General features: G+C 45.8%; 1 protein-coding gene across 1 annotated transcript in view; it reads right to left on the minus strand.

Annotated features, from left to right (window-relative positions):
- LOC142589817 (uncharacterized) overlaps positions 1-18,907 on the minus strand; it is a 228,045-nt gene that overhangs the window by 170,018 nt on the left and 39,120 nt on the right. The window contains exon 3 of the mRNA XM_075701397.1: positions 9,462-9,506. Within this exon, the coding sequence (XP_075557512.1) occupies positions 9,462-9,506 (45 nt within the window). The remainder of the gene's footprint in view (positions 1-9,461; positions 9,507-18,907) is intronic.

Here is an 18,907-nt window from a genome sequence, read left to right on the forward strand (position 1 = left end):
CTTGCTTTATCAATTTAAGTTAATGTATTTTACTGAAAAAGGAGCATAAAATATTTCAAAAGGTCTTGCACTAGGTTCTTATTTTTGCACATGTAAAATTAGATAGTTTGCTCGTTCCGTGCGACAAACAGTAGTATTTGAAGTCTGTACGTCCTGTTCTGGCTTCACACTATTGGCTAGTCGCTGACAGCATTTCCGGGCGACGAGCGACGAGTTCTAGATTTCTAGAAATGAGCAATCGAGCGACAACACCGAGCGATCTCTTCAAGCAACAGCCTGTTTTGTTGCTTGAAGCCGTCGCCCGTCACCGTCGCGCGCAAAATCGCTCTCGTGGAGTTTGGACTTAACGCCGAACTGCTCAGAGAAACGCAAGCTCTTGAAATTTTTCATGACCGTCGCAGCAAAACAGCACCAAACTACCTTGCACCGTGCTTCGTGTGTAGCGGCAGCAGTCGGTCCGGACAAACACCATTGTTGACGTCACGAGGCGCCCGACCAATCATAGGCGGAAACGAGGCGCGCGAGCTGGGCGTGTCTGCTGCTGTACTTTTCGTCAAAATAAAATATGTTTGCGCTTTCTTTCGCTCAATTTCGATGCGATATTCGAATTCAGAGGGTTGAAAACCACGACGTACTGCTCTTCTCATTTTTTCTGGAAAAGCTCTCAGCTTCCCTTAAGAGTTCAAATGAATCTAACGTTCGACGACAGAAAACGATTGTTCTGTGGTCGATCGTCACGGTAGTTTCCGGTTTCTAAAGAGCGCAAAGCGAACTTTACAATGTATACAATGGAACTGTTGCATACTTTACGAGCTCTATAAACAATGTGACTTATAATAATCTGCAAGATCTGTGCGGTTTGCTACGGCTTAAAAAAGGCAATAGGAGCGGCAATTTAACTCTATTTTAGAGAGCAGCGGACTACATGCACCAACATTTTTTAGGTTCGGGCATTCAACTTTTGGAGCCAAGTGACCAATGAAAGCCTTGCGACATCACTGTCACTGTGCTCGCAAAAATAATCAGCTAGGCAAGCACTTCGTCACAACATAACACCCGCTGCACTAATTAACACGCCGCACCAGTCAACCGTAGAGTAGCAGACGAACAGGTTATAAAAGTGACACTAATGGCCAACGGTTGAACGGGAGTGGGCGCAAGTGGCTCCCATGGAAACTGGATATTTGCACAGGTCTGGAGTTCCAGTAGGTCATGGACTAACATAAGCATACATACTACAGCACATGGAGGAAGCTACGGCAGCTAGGCTCGAAGCGCGTACAAGATGGCTGTTTTGAAATGCCGATGGTGATATGGTACAGATTTAGGGTCATACTCGATACTAACGCGCACACAATTTTTGTACAAGCTTTATCAGAAAAAAGTGTGCATAAGATTCGAGTAAATATGGTAAACTCGGTTCCTATTTTTGAAAAAAATTTGAAGTCAACTTATGTCAGGCAAAACGTGGGTGCGATATGTTCCCTCATTTGCTTTATTCACAAAATGTAACAGGACAAAGAGGCCCATTTTGAGAGCGCTGGCTTAAGTGCCGTGATGACTCGTTCAAGTTCGGTAACATTTACTCTCTTCCACTCCACTGACTTCTGCTGATGATGCACCTTGAAGGCTGCAGCAGGCGCACAAACAAGGGCCACATTCTTGAGGTTGCTGCTAAGTTGCGAGACAATCTCATGTGCCGACTGAATGGAGGCGACACTTCGACCTCAGGTTGTGCAGGGAAGCTTGTTGCTAAAGGATTCCACCCATACCGTCACAAGCATTGTTCCCATACCCAGTAGTGGAAAATATCCACCTCACGGACGTGCACTGGGAGTGGCACAACTCATACAATTGGTACCTATCTTTAAAATGGCTTGCTGCACAAGTGTTTGCATATGTTACGTGACAGTAGATCAGTGCTTTTTCATCTAACACTTCATGCACTTTACTTAGGGCATAGCAGGCGTGCGGCTGCATCATAATGCATGTCGTCGCTTATGACAACAAAGCTGTGTGGTGCTGTCCTTGTTGTGGCAACACAGGTGAAAATGGAGATTTGTTTCTTGTGCCAATGGTACAATTGTTTTTCATTTGAGAGAACAACAGTCCAGTTTTCCGCAAAATCAAAATGTAGAAATGCTTCTGCACTGCTCGCACTTCGTTGCCTCATGAATAGCCATGGCTTGAGGGCGGCATATGTAAAGTCGACTCTCGTTACAACGCACCCTAATAATCTGACAAAAAAATGGTCGTTTTATCCGAAGTCCGTAACATCTGAAACGTCTCACTTTCAAAGCTTTGTATGCACACGGCACATATAGTCGTGACACCCCCCCCCCCCCCCCCCCCGGTGCCTTGCGCGCGAAAGACTGCGTTTCCGCCCAGCCTTCCTTCCTTGCGTGCGCGATTATTGAGTCCCAATCGTCAGCTGACCCTCTCAGGTCAGTTGTCAGCCCGTGTCGACATGGCCAAGGTCCATTTTATATACCTAATTATAAAAAAAAAACTTCACGCTAATTTCGTGCGCTGTAGCCGATAGTCCACTGTAACTAATGCTGAATAATGGTTCATTATACCACAAAGTCTCTGGTACGTGGGTCCGCTATAACAAGCGTATCCTGTTCGTGAGGACTCCATTTTGTCACCCATTTGCCGAGCTCTTTCACAAAAAGAGTTGGAGATGACGCCTTCTTGATCAAGCCACTACTTTCCCAAACTGCAAATGTGACCTAGTCCTTGTCGACCATTCCCAGACTGGCCAAAGTGAGGCTTTCACTCCATGGACAGCGCTCGCGTTCACCTAACAAACAATCTGTGGTTTGGAAGCAACAAAGCCACAATGCTTTCATGCCTAGTAATGAAACTTCAATGCCAGTTACGTTCTCAAGCACGGAGACACAAAGGTTGGCATTAGTGAAATAAATGCAAATGCAAACCTCTTGTGGTGCGAGCAGCACCCATATTGAACGCAGGCTGTAAAACTTTGACAGGGCAATGGCACTCTCGCAGTTAGCTGCTTTGAACAACTGGAATGTCTTGTGGAAAGAATGTGTGATAAACCGCTTTAAGACGTATAAATAAATTATCGGGTTTTATGGGCCAAAACAATTTTCTGATTATGATATAATGAGAAGCCAACAAACACTGACACCAAGGACAACATAGGGGAAATTACTTATGCTTAATAAATGAAATAAAGAAACGATAAATTAATGGAAATTAAAGTGGATGAAAAAACAACTTGCCGCAGGTGGGAACCGAACCCACAACCATCGCATTTCACGTGCGATGCTCTACCAATTGATATACCGCGGCGCTGTTTCCCCATCCACTTTCTCGGGTATTTATGTGTCCTAGTAGAACCCTGGGAGTGTTAGCCAGCACCATAACTCACATACCTTGGCGGCGGACGTGGAACATCCTTCTTGCCGCAGGCGTCACGAGAACGTGATCTTTCTGGGTGAAGGCAACTGGTCAATAAACCCACACATGCTACCTGAAAACATCGATGTTGCCGGATTTGAGACCTTCGTTATGTAATAAACAAGAAGAAAGGAGGTTAACCGAGGGTCCCGATTTTTATTAGTCATATAATGAGAAGCCAACAAACACTGACACCAAGGACAACATAGGGGAAATTACTTGTGCTTAATAAATGAAATAAAGAAACGATAAATTAATGGAAATTAAAGTGGATGAAAAAACAACTTGCCGCAGGTGGGAACTGAACCCACAGCCTTCGCATTTCGCGCCTGCGTCTTTGTGTCAGTGTTTGTTGGCTTCTCATTATATGATTAATAAAAATTGGGACCCTCGGTTAACCTCCGCTCTTCTCGTTCCTGATTATGAGGCACGCCGTAGTGGGGGACTGCGGAAATTTCGAGCACCTGGGGTTCTTTAACGTGCACCTAAATCTAAGTACACGGGTGTTTTCGCATTTCGCCCTCATCGAAATGCGGCCGCCGTGCCCGGAATTCGATCCCGCGACCTTGTGCTCAGCAGCCCAACACCATAGCCACTGAGCAACCACGGTGGGTGCTTTAAGACGTACTCTCTCTCGCCGTTTGTGATGAGTGACACAACGTCCTTCTTGTTTGGGGGATCTGCTGAGACCAACGAAGTTCATCCATAGTAAAGTAGTCAAACGCAGCTTGTACATCTGGGCTTAACCTTGACCTCGTGTACAGATCAAAATCTGACCACATTCAATGCTTTTCGCGCCAATTTCGGGCCTTTCTGAGCATGTACATTGTGACAGTTGGGACTGCCTCTTGAACGCATTTGTTTTCAACTTCTGGTTTCATGATGCTTAACAGACGAAGGTTCTCTCTATAGGACCTTTAAGCCTCGTACAGTTGCTTCAAGCTATTTAATCAGCCAGCACATGCACAAAATTCTGCCAAAGACGGTTCAGGTGTGCCGACGCTTTCGTATACAGTGCTAAAAGTTGAACGTATCTTCATCACCACAACACTTCCAATCTTGGGCCATTTTCTTTTTCTGTAAGATCTTGTGCTGCATTTGTGAATGAAAGATTGTGGCTTCAATGATGAAACATTGAGCCCCTCCATCCACGTGTACTGGAAGGGCTTTAGACGTACCTGTTCCAAGTTGTTAATGGCTTCTCATTCCTAAAGAAATGGCTCATCTGCTCCATCACAGGTGTCACTAGATAAGACAGGATTTCCTTGAGGCACATAAAGCAGTGCTTGCAGACCTTATCGGAGCCTCTGGGAGTAGCTTCCGCAGGGAGGCAACATTCAAAACGTTTACGCAACATTTTTTTTTTTTTTTTGTGATCTTCTTGTCGGCACACAATAATCGGAGTGAGCTATGAGCCGCATGCATCGTATGTAGTGAACAGCTAGACCAAGTCAAAATGTTTATACTGAGCAGCACTGCACTCTTCCAGTTGCTTTTTTTGTGCCGCTGTCGTGATTGAGTCTCCTTTCTGTTGCAAGCTTTCCTGTTCTATGAACAAGGCCATCTAAAGCTTTTCACTGTGAAAACGTGTGTGCCACGCTCGTTATCAAAGGAAAATGTAAGTCTAGCGCCATCAGTGACCTCTGCTGTTCTCAGTGTGGGAAAGTGCGTCAGCAAGGCGCTGACAAAACACCATAAATTAGGCAACTTTGGCAGCATTTGGGTCAGTCATGCTGCACTGCACTTTTTCGAACAGCTGAAATGCAGAGGTGAAGGTCAAGGTAAGACAGGAAGACAACTGTGAGCGACGTGGAAAACCTGATAATGGGAAACTAATTAAACGGCTCAGGAAATGACCTGGATAAGTTTTTGGAAAGGCACAGTGCAAGTCACACGTGTTGGTGCCGAAGAAGATTCCAGTATCCATTGCACGTGGAGACAGGAGCAGGCGGTGAAGTAGCACCTCTATAACGGCACACCTGCCGATTATGGAAGCTCTCAGTCGCTTACGGATCAGCCTGCCTTGGCGCCGCTTACAGGTGGTTTACTGTGTCAACCAGGCGGGTTTTGTCAAAGTCAGCCACAACGTGCACTCGTAGTGTCTCGCGTGCTGTTGACAAGCGAATAATAGAGGTGTAAGTGCGATGCCCACAAAGGCTGTACGCTGCAAACTCAGTACGCATTAGCACTTTAGGGGGCGGCTGCCCCCAAACTCTGCACCTGCTGGACAAAAATAAAATCTGACCATGCATTTTTGTTCAAAACAAGCTGCAAGAGCGAGGTTGTGAAGCAGCAAAGGAAACAGAACTAGATTTGCGTACAATGCAAATTGACAAACAACCAGCAAAGGTACTGAAGCCAGCATGCTCAACATGGGCCACTTCGGCCTGTTATATTTTGTGAAAGCAAACGAGGAAACATCGCCCCCACATTTTGGACGACATAAGTGGACTTCCATCTAAAACATTTTCTAAAATTGGAACCCGAGTTTCTTTCATTCTTTAAAAATTAGTTTTTGAAAAAACTTCTTGAACTATTTTTTTCTTGTGTTTTATTGTAGAAAGACAATATTTTCTACAAATATTGCAAATAGATCGTTCTATGCCTGACACTTTTTTCAAGTTTCGTTGTGAAATAGAAAACGGGCCAAGACGCATCAAAGTTGCAAAATTTATCTGATTTCGGCCATGTTTGGACTTTTTTAAAAATTATTAGTTTGTGACAGCATACAAAAAATGCACAGAAATAATTCACTGTGAAGTGTATCAAAATGAGCAGAAAAGGTTCTTGACACAACATTTATCATTTGCATTTAACTTAGCAGTGAAATCTGAAAATATTGTGGTAAGCAATAGGACGTTTGTGCCACCACCTTCAAATATATACTTTTTTTTGGCTTGCTGGGAACATTTTCGGAATAAAATTTTTGGTTCCATGCAGTCTGAATATTCTTACATGACATACCGTATTTACTCGAATCTAGGCCGACCCCCGATTCTAAGTTAATCCCTAAAGTCCGAAGCCAACAAAAAAATATATATATTGCCTCGAATGTAGGTCGAACAAAAAAAGCGAGGACAGCCTTCACAAAATGCAAACAGCATTTATTGAATCTGAACGTGCAGAGCTCATTCAACATCATCGTCGTTGCTAGGCTCGTCGTCCCTGTGGTGCTTGTCACTGTCACCTTCAAACAGTGCACTATCTTCGGTACCGTCAAGCGCATTAGATATGCTGCACTTTTTAAAGGTGCGCACGATCAAAGTACCTGGGATGTCGTCCCATGCTGCAGCTACCCAGCCCGCCAGCTGCGACAGCAATGCACATTTGATGCAGCCCGTTGCCGTTAGCATGTGGTCTTCGTCAGTGAACCAGTCCGTGTAATATTTCCGCAGACGATCCTTGAAAGGTTTGTTGACACAGACATCAAGTGGCTGCAACTGGCCCATCATGCTGCTCAGTATGACAGTAAGGTCCGTGTTCGCTTGGGCGAGTGCAGCCTTCATGTTGTCAGTCAAGTGCCCATGGTAAGAGTCGACGACAAGGAGAGAGTTCTTGGTCAAAAGGGCTCCTGGACGCCGTCGCCACACAATCTTGACCCACTCTTCCACCATCGCAGCCGTCATACACCTGTTCTCACTTGCCCGCACAATGACATTTCTTGGAAAAGTTTCTCGAGCAGGCAGTGTCTTCCTTTTATAACGAGGGAGTTTTACATAAGGAGGGAGTTTATGTCCATCAGCTGTGCAGCACAGCACTCACAGTTGCGCGCTGCTTTTTGTAGCCTGCAGAGCACACCTTCACCTCCTTGGCACCCTTCTCATTCACAATGTACGCCACTGGCCCATCAAAATACACAGCCATCTGGTCGGCGTTACCGATTTGCCCAAGGTTGTACCCTGCCGCTTCTCTCTTTTACAGCACGTAGCACTGAAAAGCAATCAGCTTTTGTTCGAAATCCCTTGGCAGCTTCTGGGAGATTGAAGTGCGACGTCGGAGGCTGACGCCGAAGCGCTTCATGAATTTTTGAAGCCAGCTCAGGCTGGCTTTGAAATCCTTTGGCATTAGGCCTCGCTCCCTCGAAAGTTCCCTAGCTTTCGCTTGGAGCACTTCTGTTGTCACTAGAAGGGCAGCTGCTCTCTGCGTCCGAACAAAGTCGGCCAAAACTGTCTCCACTTCATGCTGACGGCCTTTCTTTGGTCCGCTAAATGTCATCCTCGTTGTGGCGCACGCAGAAAGCTGCTGTCATTGTCCCCTCCAACGATGGACATTTCTCTCATTGACGCCGAAGACCCTCCCGGCGTGAAGGTTCGACGATGCCTCTGTGGCTATCACAACTTCTCACTTGAAAGCGGCACTGTAGTGGCATCTCCTGCTTGGCGCCATCGCGATAACACCACGCCGCACACTGATACGGCCGACACGACACAGGTCAAAATGGCGACCTCGCTTGTGTACGGTTGGCTACTGGCACGGCTAGTAGCGTCTGCGATACTGACTTTTCTAGATGGAGCTAGCTATGCACATATTTAGTAGTTTGAATGAAAAACTTTGTGTTTTTCAAAAATCCTCGACTCTTAAGCCGACCATAAAGTTTGGAATATGATTATTTGAAAAAAAAAACTATCAGCCTAGATTCAAATAAATACGGTATAAAATAACTATACAAAACAAAGGTTCAAGCAGACGTGCGTGTTTGATCTCTCGTGGAATCACCCCAGTACGATCACATAGGGCACTTCTCTAAGCAGAAGCTCCGAAAACAAGGGGGATAGTGTGTGGGGATGCGCGACTTTCACACATCCTCTGATATGTTGTTTTCCTGCATAGCTCCCGTTTCCTGTAATACAGCTTCGCCGCGTGGCTTGATGCCCACGGCAGTCGATGTGGTTGAAGCGCATCGCGAGAGATGGTGCGAGTGTGGCTCTACTTACGCCACCTAACAGCGGGGTTACTTGGTGCGGAAAGGAGGCTCTTTCTCTTTGGCTCGGGATCGTTAAGCCGCACAACGTTCCACGTGTGCGCCGATCCACGCTTCTGCAAGACCTCGTTCGAACACGCCACCATACGCGCGATCGACCAAGCGTTGGTGTCCAGCATGGGGCGAACATATTCGCTCGTTATCCGGTCGCGGTGAGTCGGACTTCCGCGATTTGTCGAGCGCCCATCGGCATGTTCGTGGATAGCAACTCCGCTAGCAGGCATTAGTCTATGAAAGGTGCAATAAATGCCCTTGTGATTGTTTGCCCTACTGTGTTGTCATTTCTTTGTCCCAAGAGCACAGGTGAGAATCCCACAAGTGCTCTTGCTGGGCAGGAGAATCTAAGGACAAGCCAAGGCCTACAATATCACATTGAATTTTACACTCATTAAGGTGGCCCAGAATACCCAAACGGGTTACAAAGCTATTGCGACCTTACGCTAACCAGTGCCGGCAAGTGACATTCCTCTTTTTTATATCAAAGCCAAGGGCCTACACAACATTCACATCAACTACACCTCCTTTTTTCTTTGTCTCCCTAGTTTTGTTGCTGCACCACACATTTCTCACATTTCTAGAGGCAGTTTCACAGCTCTTTGCACTACTGCAAATATTTGTGCCTGAATGCCATCAGTATCTGCCGAGAAGAAGAGGATGTAGCCTCTGGTGCACTGGCTTTTGCTCTAATTTTTAGCTATTTTCGTCGCACAGATCGATGTAATACTTTACAAACACAATCGTGACCATGTGATTTATACACTGTACTCATCTGTTTACAATGCCTCGAGGGATGCTTAATAACTACAGTCAGGAGACTGAAGTAAGTTATCAATGTAACATTTTTCTCAATGAACAGCAATGCTTTACACAAACATTTCAGAAGTTCACTACCAAGTCTGCTTGCTGAAAAGAAAAAATAAAGGAAATAGAAAGATCAGGTTAGATCTGATAACAGAACTTGCAAGGTCTTCTGAAGTTTCTCATTGTATCCTATCGTAAGGCAGAACAAAGGCAGATGCTAATGAATGAGTGTAAAAAAGGCAAAGACACTTACGGTGGCTGGCAAAAGCATCTCCACATATTGCGACTAGTACAACAACTGCAAAACAAAAAAATAAACCAGTTTTGTAACGGTTGCACGCTATAATAAAAAAATACTCTTTAAAACTAGTTAATAAAGGTACATTTGATTCACTTGGCACTTAGCAAACCAATTCATACCAGTTTAGCGCCTGAATTCAGCTCGTGCAGAACAAGCTATACGCTTATTGTGTCATGACCATGCTATCTCTCCCACGACTTCAGAAATCACTGTGAACACATTATGCATAAAGCTTGCACCATGCAGCAATTTGTGACATACAAGTGCTGCCAAGCTGCAATAATGACAAACAGGAAACCACAGCAACTACTTAGGGAAATGCAGGTGAATGTAATGACCCTTAAGTGTACAAACCACTAAATTAAAGCTGAAACAAAATTTATTGTTGCCAAATCTTGTTACACTCCAGCACAATGTCTACAAAATCAAATGTCACAAGAAAAAGGACCACACAAAACAAAGCTAATTTCTACGATGTACCTTTCTGTCACAAGATGATAGTCCAGACACATTTTAGGCTATACTTTTTTTTTCAAATCAGAAGAAAACAGCCAAAGGCTATTCTGCTTGACCAAAAGCATTTCCTATCATCACTACTGGTATGAAGGAAGCTGTAATAGACAGCAATGAAACCACCCGTTCAATGCATAAGGTGAATGTTAGAATATCAGAACTGAAAAGCAAAACAAAATATTCCACGTTATGCACTTTGCCATGAACAGAACATCCAAGTCTGCAAGGGTACATTCCAGAAATGAAACGCAATGAAACGAGTCCTTATGGCAAATTAGCATTAAAATACACCGCCTTAGGGACCAGGAAATTACCTGGCAGTTATGCATGAACATTTATATCTTGTAAGGAATATTCTTCTGAACATCAACAGGGTGTCTACCAAGCTGACATTCCCAAATTCCCAGAGTTTTCCAGGTTTTTCCTGAGTGCCTTTGCAAAATTTTCTGAACGAGACAGAACTTTGTTATATGTCAAGAGGGGCTGACACCATGCTGCCCGATGCTGTCACTCTCGAGCAAGCATGTTAAAATGTAAAGTTTATTTTATTCAAAAAGAAAACAGAAGTAAGGTGTTAGTAAAATGCACATAGAATAAAATATATTTGAAAGAAAAAAAAAAGGCAAACCCCATTCCAAATACCACAGAAAAGGAGATGCACACAGAAGCAAGTGTTTTCGAATAAGAGCTATTTCTATCAACTGACAGGAAGCTCATTGGTATGAGGCCTGAACTTTGTCATGACTAAGATTCTCTCTCAACAACTGGAAAGTCAACCTTAACTGTCCTGACATACTATGAGCCCGCAAACAACACCTCAGTGTTGGGTTGCACTGCTTTAAAGTTTATTTTGGTTAGGATGAGGGACACCTGCATCTCGGCGTTAGCCAACACTTTATTTTTTAAGTTCAAGCTTCATCAAAGAGGGGGCGGCACAATTCCTTTCCCGTTCATTCCTCAATGCATGGATCCTTTCTGTTCTCATCCTCCTTCCACCACGCGTTCGCCACACGAACCATTTGAAGCATCCTCTTGGCCAGTTGTACAGTCAGTCTGATTTTTTGGACTCCCTAAGGGCTGCGAAAACGTCTGAACAAATGAATGCATGTCAACTGCCCTTAAGGGCTCAAATCGCTACAGGCACGTCCGAAAAAGCTCTGGAGGCCTGCCAGTAAATTTATTAGGCATATCAGTGCTCATAGTGCGACAGGAGACAGGGATGCATGCATGTATAGCTAATGAATACATACTGTTTCCCGTGACAATTGCCCCTTTCCACACTTCTTAAGCTTCACCGCAATTATTTGCGTATGCTTCACCGCTTAACATCTGTACTAAGGCAAAGCTGACTTTCGAGAACCAGCATTATGCAACGCGTTGTTTTCCAAGGTTCGAAGCCAATCTGGAAGATTACAATGGCAGAGTTGGTGCCATTGCTGACAGTGGCAAATTCTTGCAATGAAAAAAAAAAAAGAAAACGGCACCACCCAGCAAAAAGCTTAATAGCGAACGTAGAAGCAGCTAGGCTTGGCATTGCCCTGTGGTGGCTACGGCTGCCAGCAGATCTGCTTGCTAGAACGCCGGTTCGAGGCGGCGCGATACTCAACATGGCAGCAGTGGTGGCGTTGATTAATGCTGTTTCAGACACGCAGTTACAGCAAAACGTCCGAAATGCCAGTCGGCTAAGCGTTCTTGCATCCCAAACTTCAGACGTTTTTACATATTGACTCTATGGAGTATGTCGTGGTGCCACGAAGCCGTGCAAACTATTGGGCATGTAAGAAAAATCAGGCATATGGAAAATCGGCCGTTGACTATACTCTGAAAACTCCTTGAGCTGGCGACATAGCATTAAATACGATTTGTTGCGATTCTTCTGTTACTGCAGCCAGCATAAGCGAAACTTTCATTCACTTTTAATAAAATTACAGCTAATTTTCCCTGATAGAAGCACAAATTCCTGAGTTTTCCTTGAGTATTTCCAGACTATTTAAAGTCCCTGAGAATTCCCAGTTCTCCCGGTTGGTAGACACCCTGATTAAGGGCCAATTTAGGGTGCTCTGTGTAAACCTTTTGGCTTTTAAAGGGGCACTGATAAGAATTATTAAGTCAATGTAAACTGTTTTATGCCCTTCCAGAATCCTCGTAACATTCGTCTTGTGCCAAAAAATGACTTAGTCGCAGATAAAATTGTGATTGGAAGATGCCACATTCCTCCAATGCAATTCAAATTGCCCGGGATGTGTGACACAGTATGATGAAGCAAACGTACTCACCACCGTTTGCTGGTACCAGAGTAGAACAGCGCACGAGAGCTGGTGTTATGGTTTTTATGCATAAAATGTGAAATGGCAGCCAGTAACTGAGCCAAGACAGTGCAGTTATCTACGTTATCAAGACACAAACTAAACGACTATCGGGAACATGACCTGCTGATCATTTTCAAAGACTCATTGCCATGGACAATGGCCTGTTTCCTCTGATAACAATACTTCAGCTCATGATGCTGGACTCCTTTTTCAGCGACTTAAGCTCACTTTATTATATAGATGCATTTTCCGCTGCTTGGAGTCAGCATATTTGTGAGCCAGCAGTACCAGCACAGCATTACATCACGCAAAGTTAACAAAACGTGGGAGCACAGGCAGCAAGGGGCTGAGCGAATACACCCACATCATCCAAGGGTAAACGAGTTCTTTGAGAATAGAAGTGGACAAATTGAACTTTTTTCCACGTTGAAATGTAATGCAATCATCTTATGATAATCAGTGGCTGACTACTAGTGGCATAATTATGACGAGGCACTGCGATATCATTGGGCCAATGCTGAGGCCAACCCTATTGAGTAGCGAACCGTGTGCTAGACTTACCTTATTTTCTTGCTTACTAAAGCTCTGTCCATGCTAATATTGATGCCTTAGAAATTTTTGAGCATTAGTCTATCATTTTCAGCTTGACTTATTTGCATTTAGTAGTCGTGTAAACATCATTAAAAAATTTTGCATCTATGTCAATGAATGTGAAACCTTTTTGTGCTTCCTGTCCTAGCCATGGCCATTCTAGAGAGAATTGGTGGGCATTATCACATAGGCAAATGACCTCACTGTTTCTATGTTCCCATGTACACTTTCATCACAGCAGTTTACAAATGTTTTCAACAGTATATTTTAAACACAGTAATTTGTCTAGAAAAATAACTAAATAAAAAACAATAAATGTAGGCAGAGGTGGGCGAATATTTGAAGTTTAGAGTATGAATTGCATACTACATGCCGACTGTATTTGAAAAGGAACTATTCAGTAATTTGGAATATTTACAATTAACCACATATTTTGCAACCAAAATATTGAAATCTGGTTACTATTCTCTGTCTGCTACACAATGTATGAAAGATTACCAGAGGTTAGACAACAACAAAAGTTTTAGAAACAAAGCAGAAACGAAATTGGCAATGCAAGCTCTGTTTTTGGTTTCACAGAGGAAGGCAATATTTCATTTCATTTATTTACCTTAAAGACCCCACTAGGGGGTATTACATAAGGGGTGGGTGTACATAAAAAATAAAACACTCAAATTTGTGACAACAAGTACTCAGTCACATTGGCAGAAAAAGATGATGGACAGGTGAGAATGACGATATTGTGAGGAAGGCTGTTCCAGTCTTTGGCTGCACGAGGAAAAAAAGATGCTGAAAAATTAACAGTTCTCATATGTGTACAGGAAACTTGCAGTTGGTGACCAGTGCGAGGAGATATGTATGCGTGCGGTGTTATGTAAGGGGCACTGTTAAAGGGACACTAAAGGTTACCAGAAACTCAAGTTAAAGTGGTAGAGCAATGTTCTAGAACGTCTAAGGCGTCAATATAATCGCGAACAGAGCTTTAGTAATCGAGAAATTGAGGTAAATGCATGACACGATTTGAGACCCCCCAGCGACATTCCGGTACTAGCCCGATGACGAAAGGACTCCTCATAATTTGTGTTACTAATACTCAACTACTCGTATTAAAAATATCATTTCATTCGATTATAAGACGGAAAAAAATGCTACTTGTCTACGTCTATTCGATTCTAAGAAAAAATAACATTTTGACGTTACCCTTCAGTAATATGGGTGTTCGAAAGGTTTCGTTTTCGCTCGACTCTGCGCGCTCGACTCTGCGCCGCGTACGCTTTGGAGTTTCAGTAGTTTCGTTATCGCGTCGTGCTGAGAGGGTTCTCCTGGCTCGCGAAACTTTCATTTGGAACAATCAGCGAGAATGCCACGTCCATGTGATGTCGTGGGAAGCCCTCGTTGCTTTCCCGCTCCGGAGAGCCGGTGTCGAGGCCGCCGTCGTAGTACGCAACGACGCCGGCAGTGCGAGCCCTCAGCAGCAGGTCGCGCTCGTCGGTGCTCAAATCGCTGAAGTTGAGCCCACCATCGCGAGCCAATCTGTCGGTGTCAGGGTCCATTGCGACGAGCGTCGAAGTTACGTCACAGAATGAAGTGCCAGCTTATGGGCGTCTTGCGCTGGAGTTTGAGGTATAGTAGCGGCGCCTGGTGGCGGTGCGGGAAACGACGTCTGGGTCGTGGCAGCTTGGGTCGTATTGAGCCCTGGCTGAGGCGAAGCACGTTTCTAGGCCGAGTTTTGCGTCGATTCGCACATTTTTATGCCCTGTTGCGAGTGCGAAAAGGCTCGTCGCTTCTCATAGACCACGCCGACCACGCTGCGAGCTCGGCGCAGCCTATAGTTTAACGAAAACGGACTCTCCGTGTGCCGTGGGACGTAATGTGGGACGTAATTCGTTTCTCCTTCCGCTAGCCACAATACTCCCGCTTTCGCTCTGCTGTCGGCTCTGTCTTGGCTCTGCTTCTGGCCGCGCATTCGCGTTTTGCACAGAAAAGCCGTAGCACCGTCTGCGGACGCCGTTCTCCTCACCGATGGCGCAACGTCACTATGAGACCATGATGTCAGTACTCCTCGATCGGAGGGCGGGCGATTTGAACTGCTCTAGAGGAACGCGGACGCTTCAGAACGCATTTTCTCTTAAAATAAGTCTCTCCTTGGCACGAAACAAGCGTTTCGAGGTTTCTGTGATGGTATTTCAACAGTCCACGTTGACTTAATAGTAACCTTTAGTGTCCCTTTAAGTGATGAATGGTAAAGCTTATAGAATAGACAAAGTGTTGCTATGCTTCGGCAGAGGGATAAAGCTTGCAGCCCAGATTCCGCTTTGAGGGCGGTAACACTGACTTCGTGAGAATAAGATGAGTGAACGAATCTGGCGGCATGATTTTGTACCGCTTCAAGGTCATCTACGAGGCATGTTTGATTTGGGGACCATATGGGCGACGCATACTCCAGTTTTGAATGGATAAATGACTAGTAACGGCTAGTAATTTAACGTGTTGGGGAGCATTACGAAGGTGACGTCTAAAAAAAACCGAGAGTTCTATTTGCCGATGATGTGATGTTTGTAGTATGTGCATGCCATGAGAGATCATTGAACAAAGTAACGCCTAAGTATTTGAACGATGATACTGCTTGTATAGGTTCGTTAGCAATTATGTACGGGCATGTAACGGGGTGCTTTTGGCGAGTAATGGAAAGAAGTTTACATTTAGTCGGATTAAAGGTCATTAGCCAGCGGTCGCACCATTCCTGGACATGGTCTAGATCATGCTGAAGTTTTGCTGCGTCGCAACGGTTAGAAACTGATCGGTAAATTACACAGTCGTCAGTGAACATTCGGATTTGGCAAGTGTTGAGGCAAGTCGTTAATATATTGTAACAGATACGAAAGGCACGGACAATAGAAAAGAAGGGAAGACGAAGAAGACGAAGAGTTGGAGAGGCCGAGCTGCGCTGCTATCACGCTACGATATCACCCATCGCCTGTAAATAAAACCATTTCTTCGCAACTCTTCGTAACAGTTGTGGTGGAAGGTGCGGGGTAATCGACACCCGAAGACGGAGGCTGAACCAGAACTTCTTCGACGGAGCCGTCGCATTGCTGGACTCCCACCGAATTCACCGGAGCTGAACATGTCCCACGACGCAGACGAACAACGGCCCATTCCAACTGCTGCCCCAACAAGTTCTGTTCTGCAACTGAGAGATGCGCGTCCCTTCGCCGGAAGATCGGACGAAGATGTCGAGGAATGGCTCATCCATTATCACCGGGTGAGTGCCGCCAACAAGTGGAACAGCGCTGCTCAGCTTTCAAACGTCGTGTTCTTTCTGACGGATACTGCGTTGCTGTGGTTCGACAATAACGAGGAAACCTTCACAACATGGGGAAGATTTGTTTCCGAAATCAAAGAGCGATTCGGCGACTCCGCGACGAAAAGGAAAAGGGCAGAACAGACACTACTGCAACGTGCGCAAGTGCCAGGCGAAACCTGCACGACCTATATTGAGGCGGTAATACAACTGTGTAGGATGGTGGACTCTGGAATGTCTGAGGAAGATAAAGTCCGGCACATCCTGAAAGGAATTGCCGAAGACGTCTATAATTTCCTCATCGCAAAGGACAACCTGGCTTCCGTCACTGACATCATTCGGCACTGTCGTACTTTCGAGCAGCTGAAAACGAGGCGCATCACGCCGAAGTTTGGCAGGCTAGCCAATGTGACAACAGTTGCAAGCGTGGACAGCAACCAGCCCCACGATCTTGCATCAACGATCAGACAAATAGTTCGGGAAGAGCTCAGCCTGCACGCACAAGCGACACATTCAGGCACTCACAGCTTCCGCCTACCACCAGATTTCGAGTCAAACGTGGCATCCATCGCCCCGTATCCTGCGGCGAGGGGCACCGAGGATTATGAACTCGCGCCCCGACAGCAGCCACGTCTCTACGACAGAGGCGCTACTTATGACGCTCGGCCACAACGAGAGCAGCCGCGTTTTTACCCCCGAGGCCCTGTGGCTTCTGTCAGGCCACGACAAGAAGAGTACCGACCCTACTACCACGACGTGACTTATGAACGATATAACGGATTTCAGCGAGGCGCACAGACACGTTACCCACATGACAACGAACTTTCTCGCCGCCCGCAGCAGCCTAGCATCCGTTTCGAGGAAGATGCTGTGAACCGCGACCCTCCCGTGTGCTACAACTGCGGTTCCACAGGTCATATATCACGGTATTGTAGCCAAGGCTGTCAATCACGAAGGACACCCCTGATGTTCTCGCCACCCAGAACCCGTACGTCATATGACTTGCGGACGACCGATTCCCTTCCAATGGACCACTTCCCACACGAGACCAGACGCAGCGATTCGCCAACTTCTGAGCGGAGTTTGACACCGCCAAATAATCGTTCCTGTCGCTCTCCGTCCCCTCGGCGCCGTTCTTCGTCACCGCCGCCGGGAAACTAGCATCCGCGGCCAATAGAGGTGAGGTCGCCGGACGGTCTTTGCCAGAAATTCCTCTGCCTGTTGTGATGCTCAAAAACAAAGTGAATGTCTCGATTGACGGAATACCGACCATGGTGTTAGTTGATACTGGAGCGACTGTGTCTGTGATGAGTCTCGCTTTCAAGAACCGTCTAGGCCACAAAGTTATGTTTTCTTGGAACGACGGTATTACCTTTCGTGGAGTAGGCGGCGAGTGGCTTCATCCCCTTGGTGTTTATGCTGTGAGTGTTTTGTTGGCTGGGAAAGGGTTTGTGTCGGAATTCCATGTTCTTTCTCGTTGTTCGCACGACGTTATTCTTGGTATCGATCTTCTTGAACAGTGCGGCGCTTCCGTGGACTGTGGTTGTGGCGAAATCTCATTGAACAAGTTATTTATATCAGCACATTCCAAACAAAGCTTGGGTGGTGAAGACGGGGACACAGACACACTCAGTGTTCTTGATGAAGTGATTGCACCATCGTGGTGCCTGACGCCCGTTCGTGTTTCTACAACTACTGTTGATGCTGATTGTGTTGACCTTGTAGTTAGGCCTCTCCACGTAAACTGTGCTAAAAAAATATACTCATGCCCTGCTCTGTCGTGTGCATGACGAGAGGAGTCGCCACATTGTGGGCGCTGAACTGTTCCGCCACGCCGGTTGTCCTTCCTCGCGGTATGAAAATCGCTCTTTTCGATGAAGCCGCATGTAGCTCAATAGCGGCACTAACTACGGACGTCTCTACAGCTTGCTCTCCTTGCGATAATCGCCATTCTGAAGAGCTAATGCTTGGCATGATCAGCAAGGCTCTCAGTACATCGGAACGGCAAGCACTGGTACAAGTCCTTGCCAGGCATGAGGCTGCATTCGACTTCAAGCATGGAGATGCACCCCTTCATTTACCGTCGTCCCGCGCTCGTCACAGAATAGACACCGGCTCAGCACACCCCATCCGCCAGAAGCCCTACCGAGTGTCATCGTCCGAACGCAAAGTTATTGCCGAGCAAGTCAAGGAGATGATGAACAAAGGTGTCGTTCAAGAGTCATCTAGTCCATGGGCAGCCCCAGTAATCCTGGTCCGAAAAAAAGATGGCTCCTGGAGATTCTGCGTGGATTACAGACATCTAAACGCAGTGACGAAGAAGGATGTCTATCCACTACCGCGAATCGATGACGTCATTGATTGCTTACACGCTGCTTCTTATTTCTTAACACTTGATTTGCGATCGGGGTATTGGCACCTGTGGACCCTGCCGACAAGGAAAAGACAGCTTTCGTGACTCCAGATGGCCTATTCGAATTTAATGTTATGCCTTTTGGCCTTTGCAATGCTCCTGCCACATTCGAAAGATTCATGGACACAGTACTTCGTGGTCTAAAGTGGGCGATATGCATGTGTTACCTCGATGATGTTGTAATCTTTGGCCGCACGTTTGAAGAACATAACGAACGCCTCAGCCTCGTTCTCGACTCCATAGAGAAAGCTGGACTGGTCCTAAACTC

This window comes from Dermacentor variabilis, chromosome 1, assembly GCF_050947875.1.
Source record: "Dermacentor variabilis isolate Ectoservices chromosome 1, ASM5094787v1, whole genome shotgun sequence".
Taxonomy (NCBI): Eukaryota; Metazoa; Arthropoda; class Arachnida; order Ixodida; family Ixodidae; genus Dermacentor; species Dermacentor variabilis.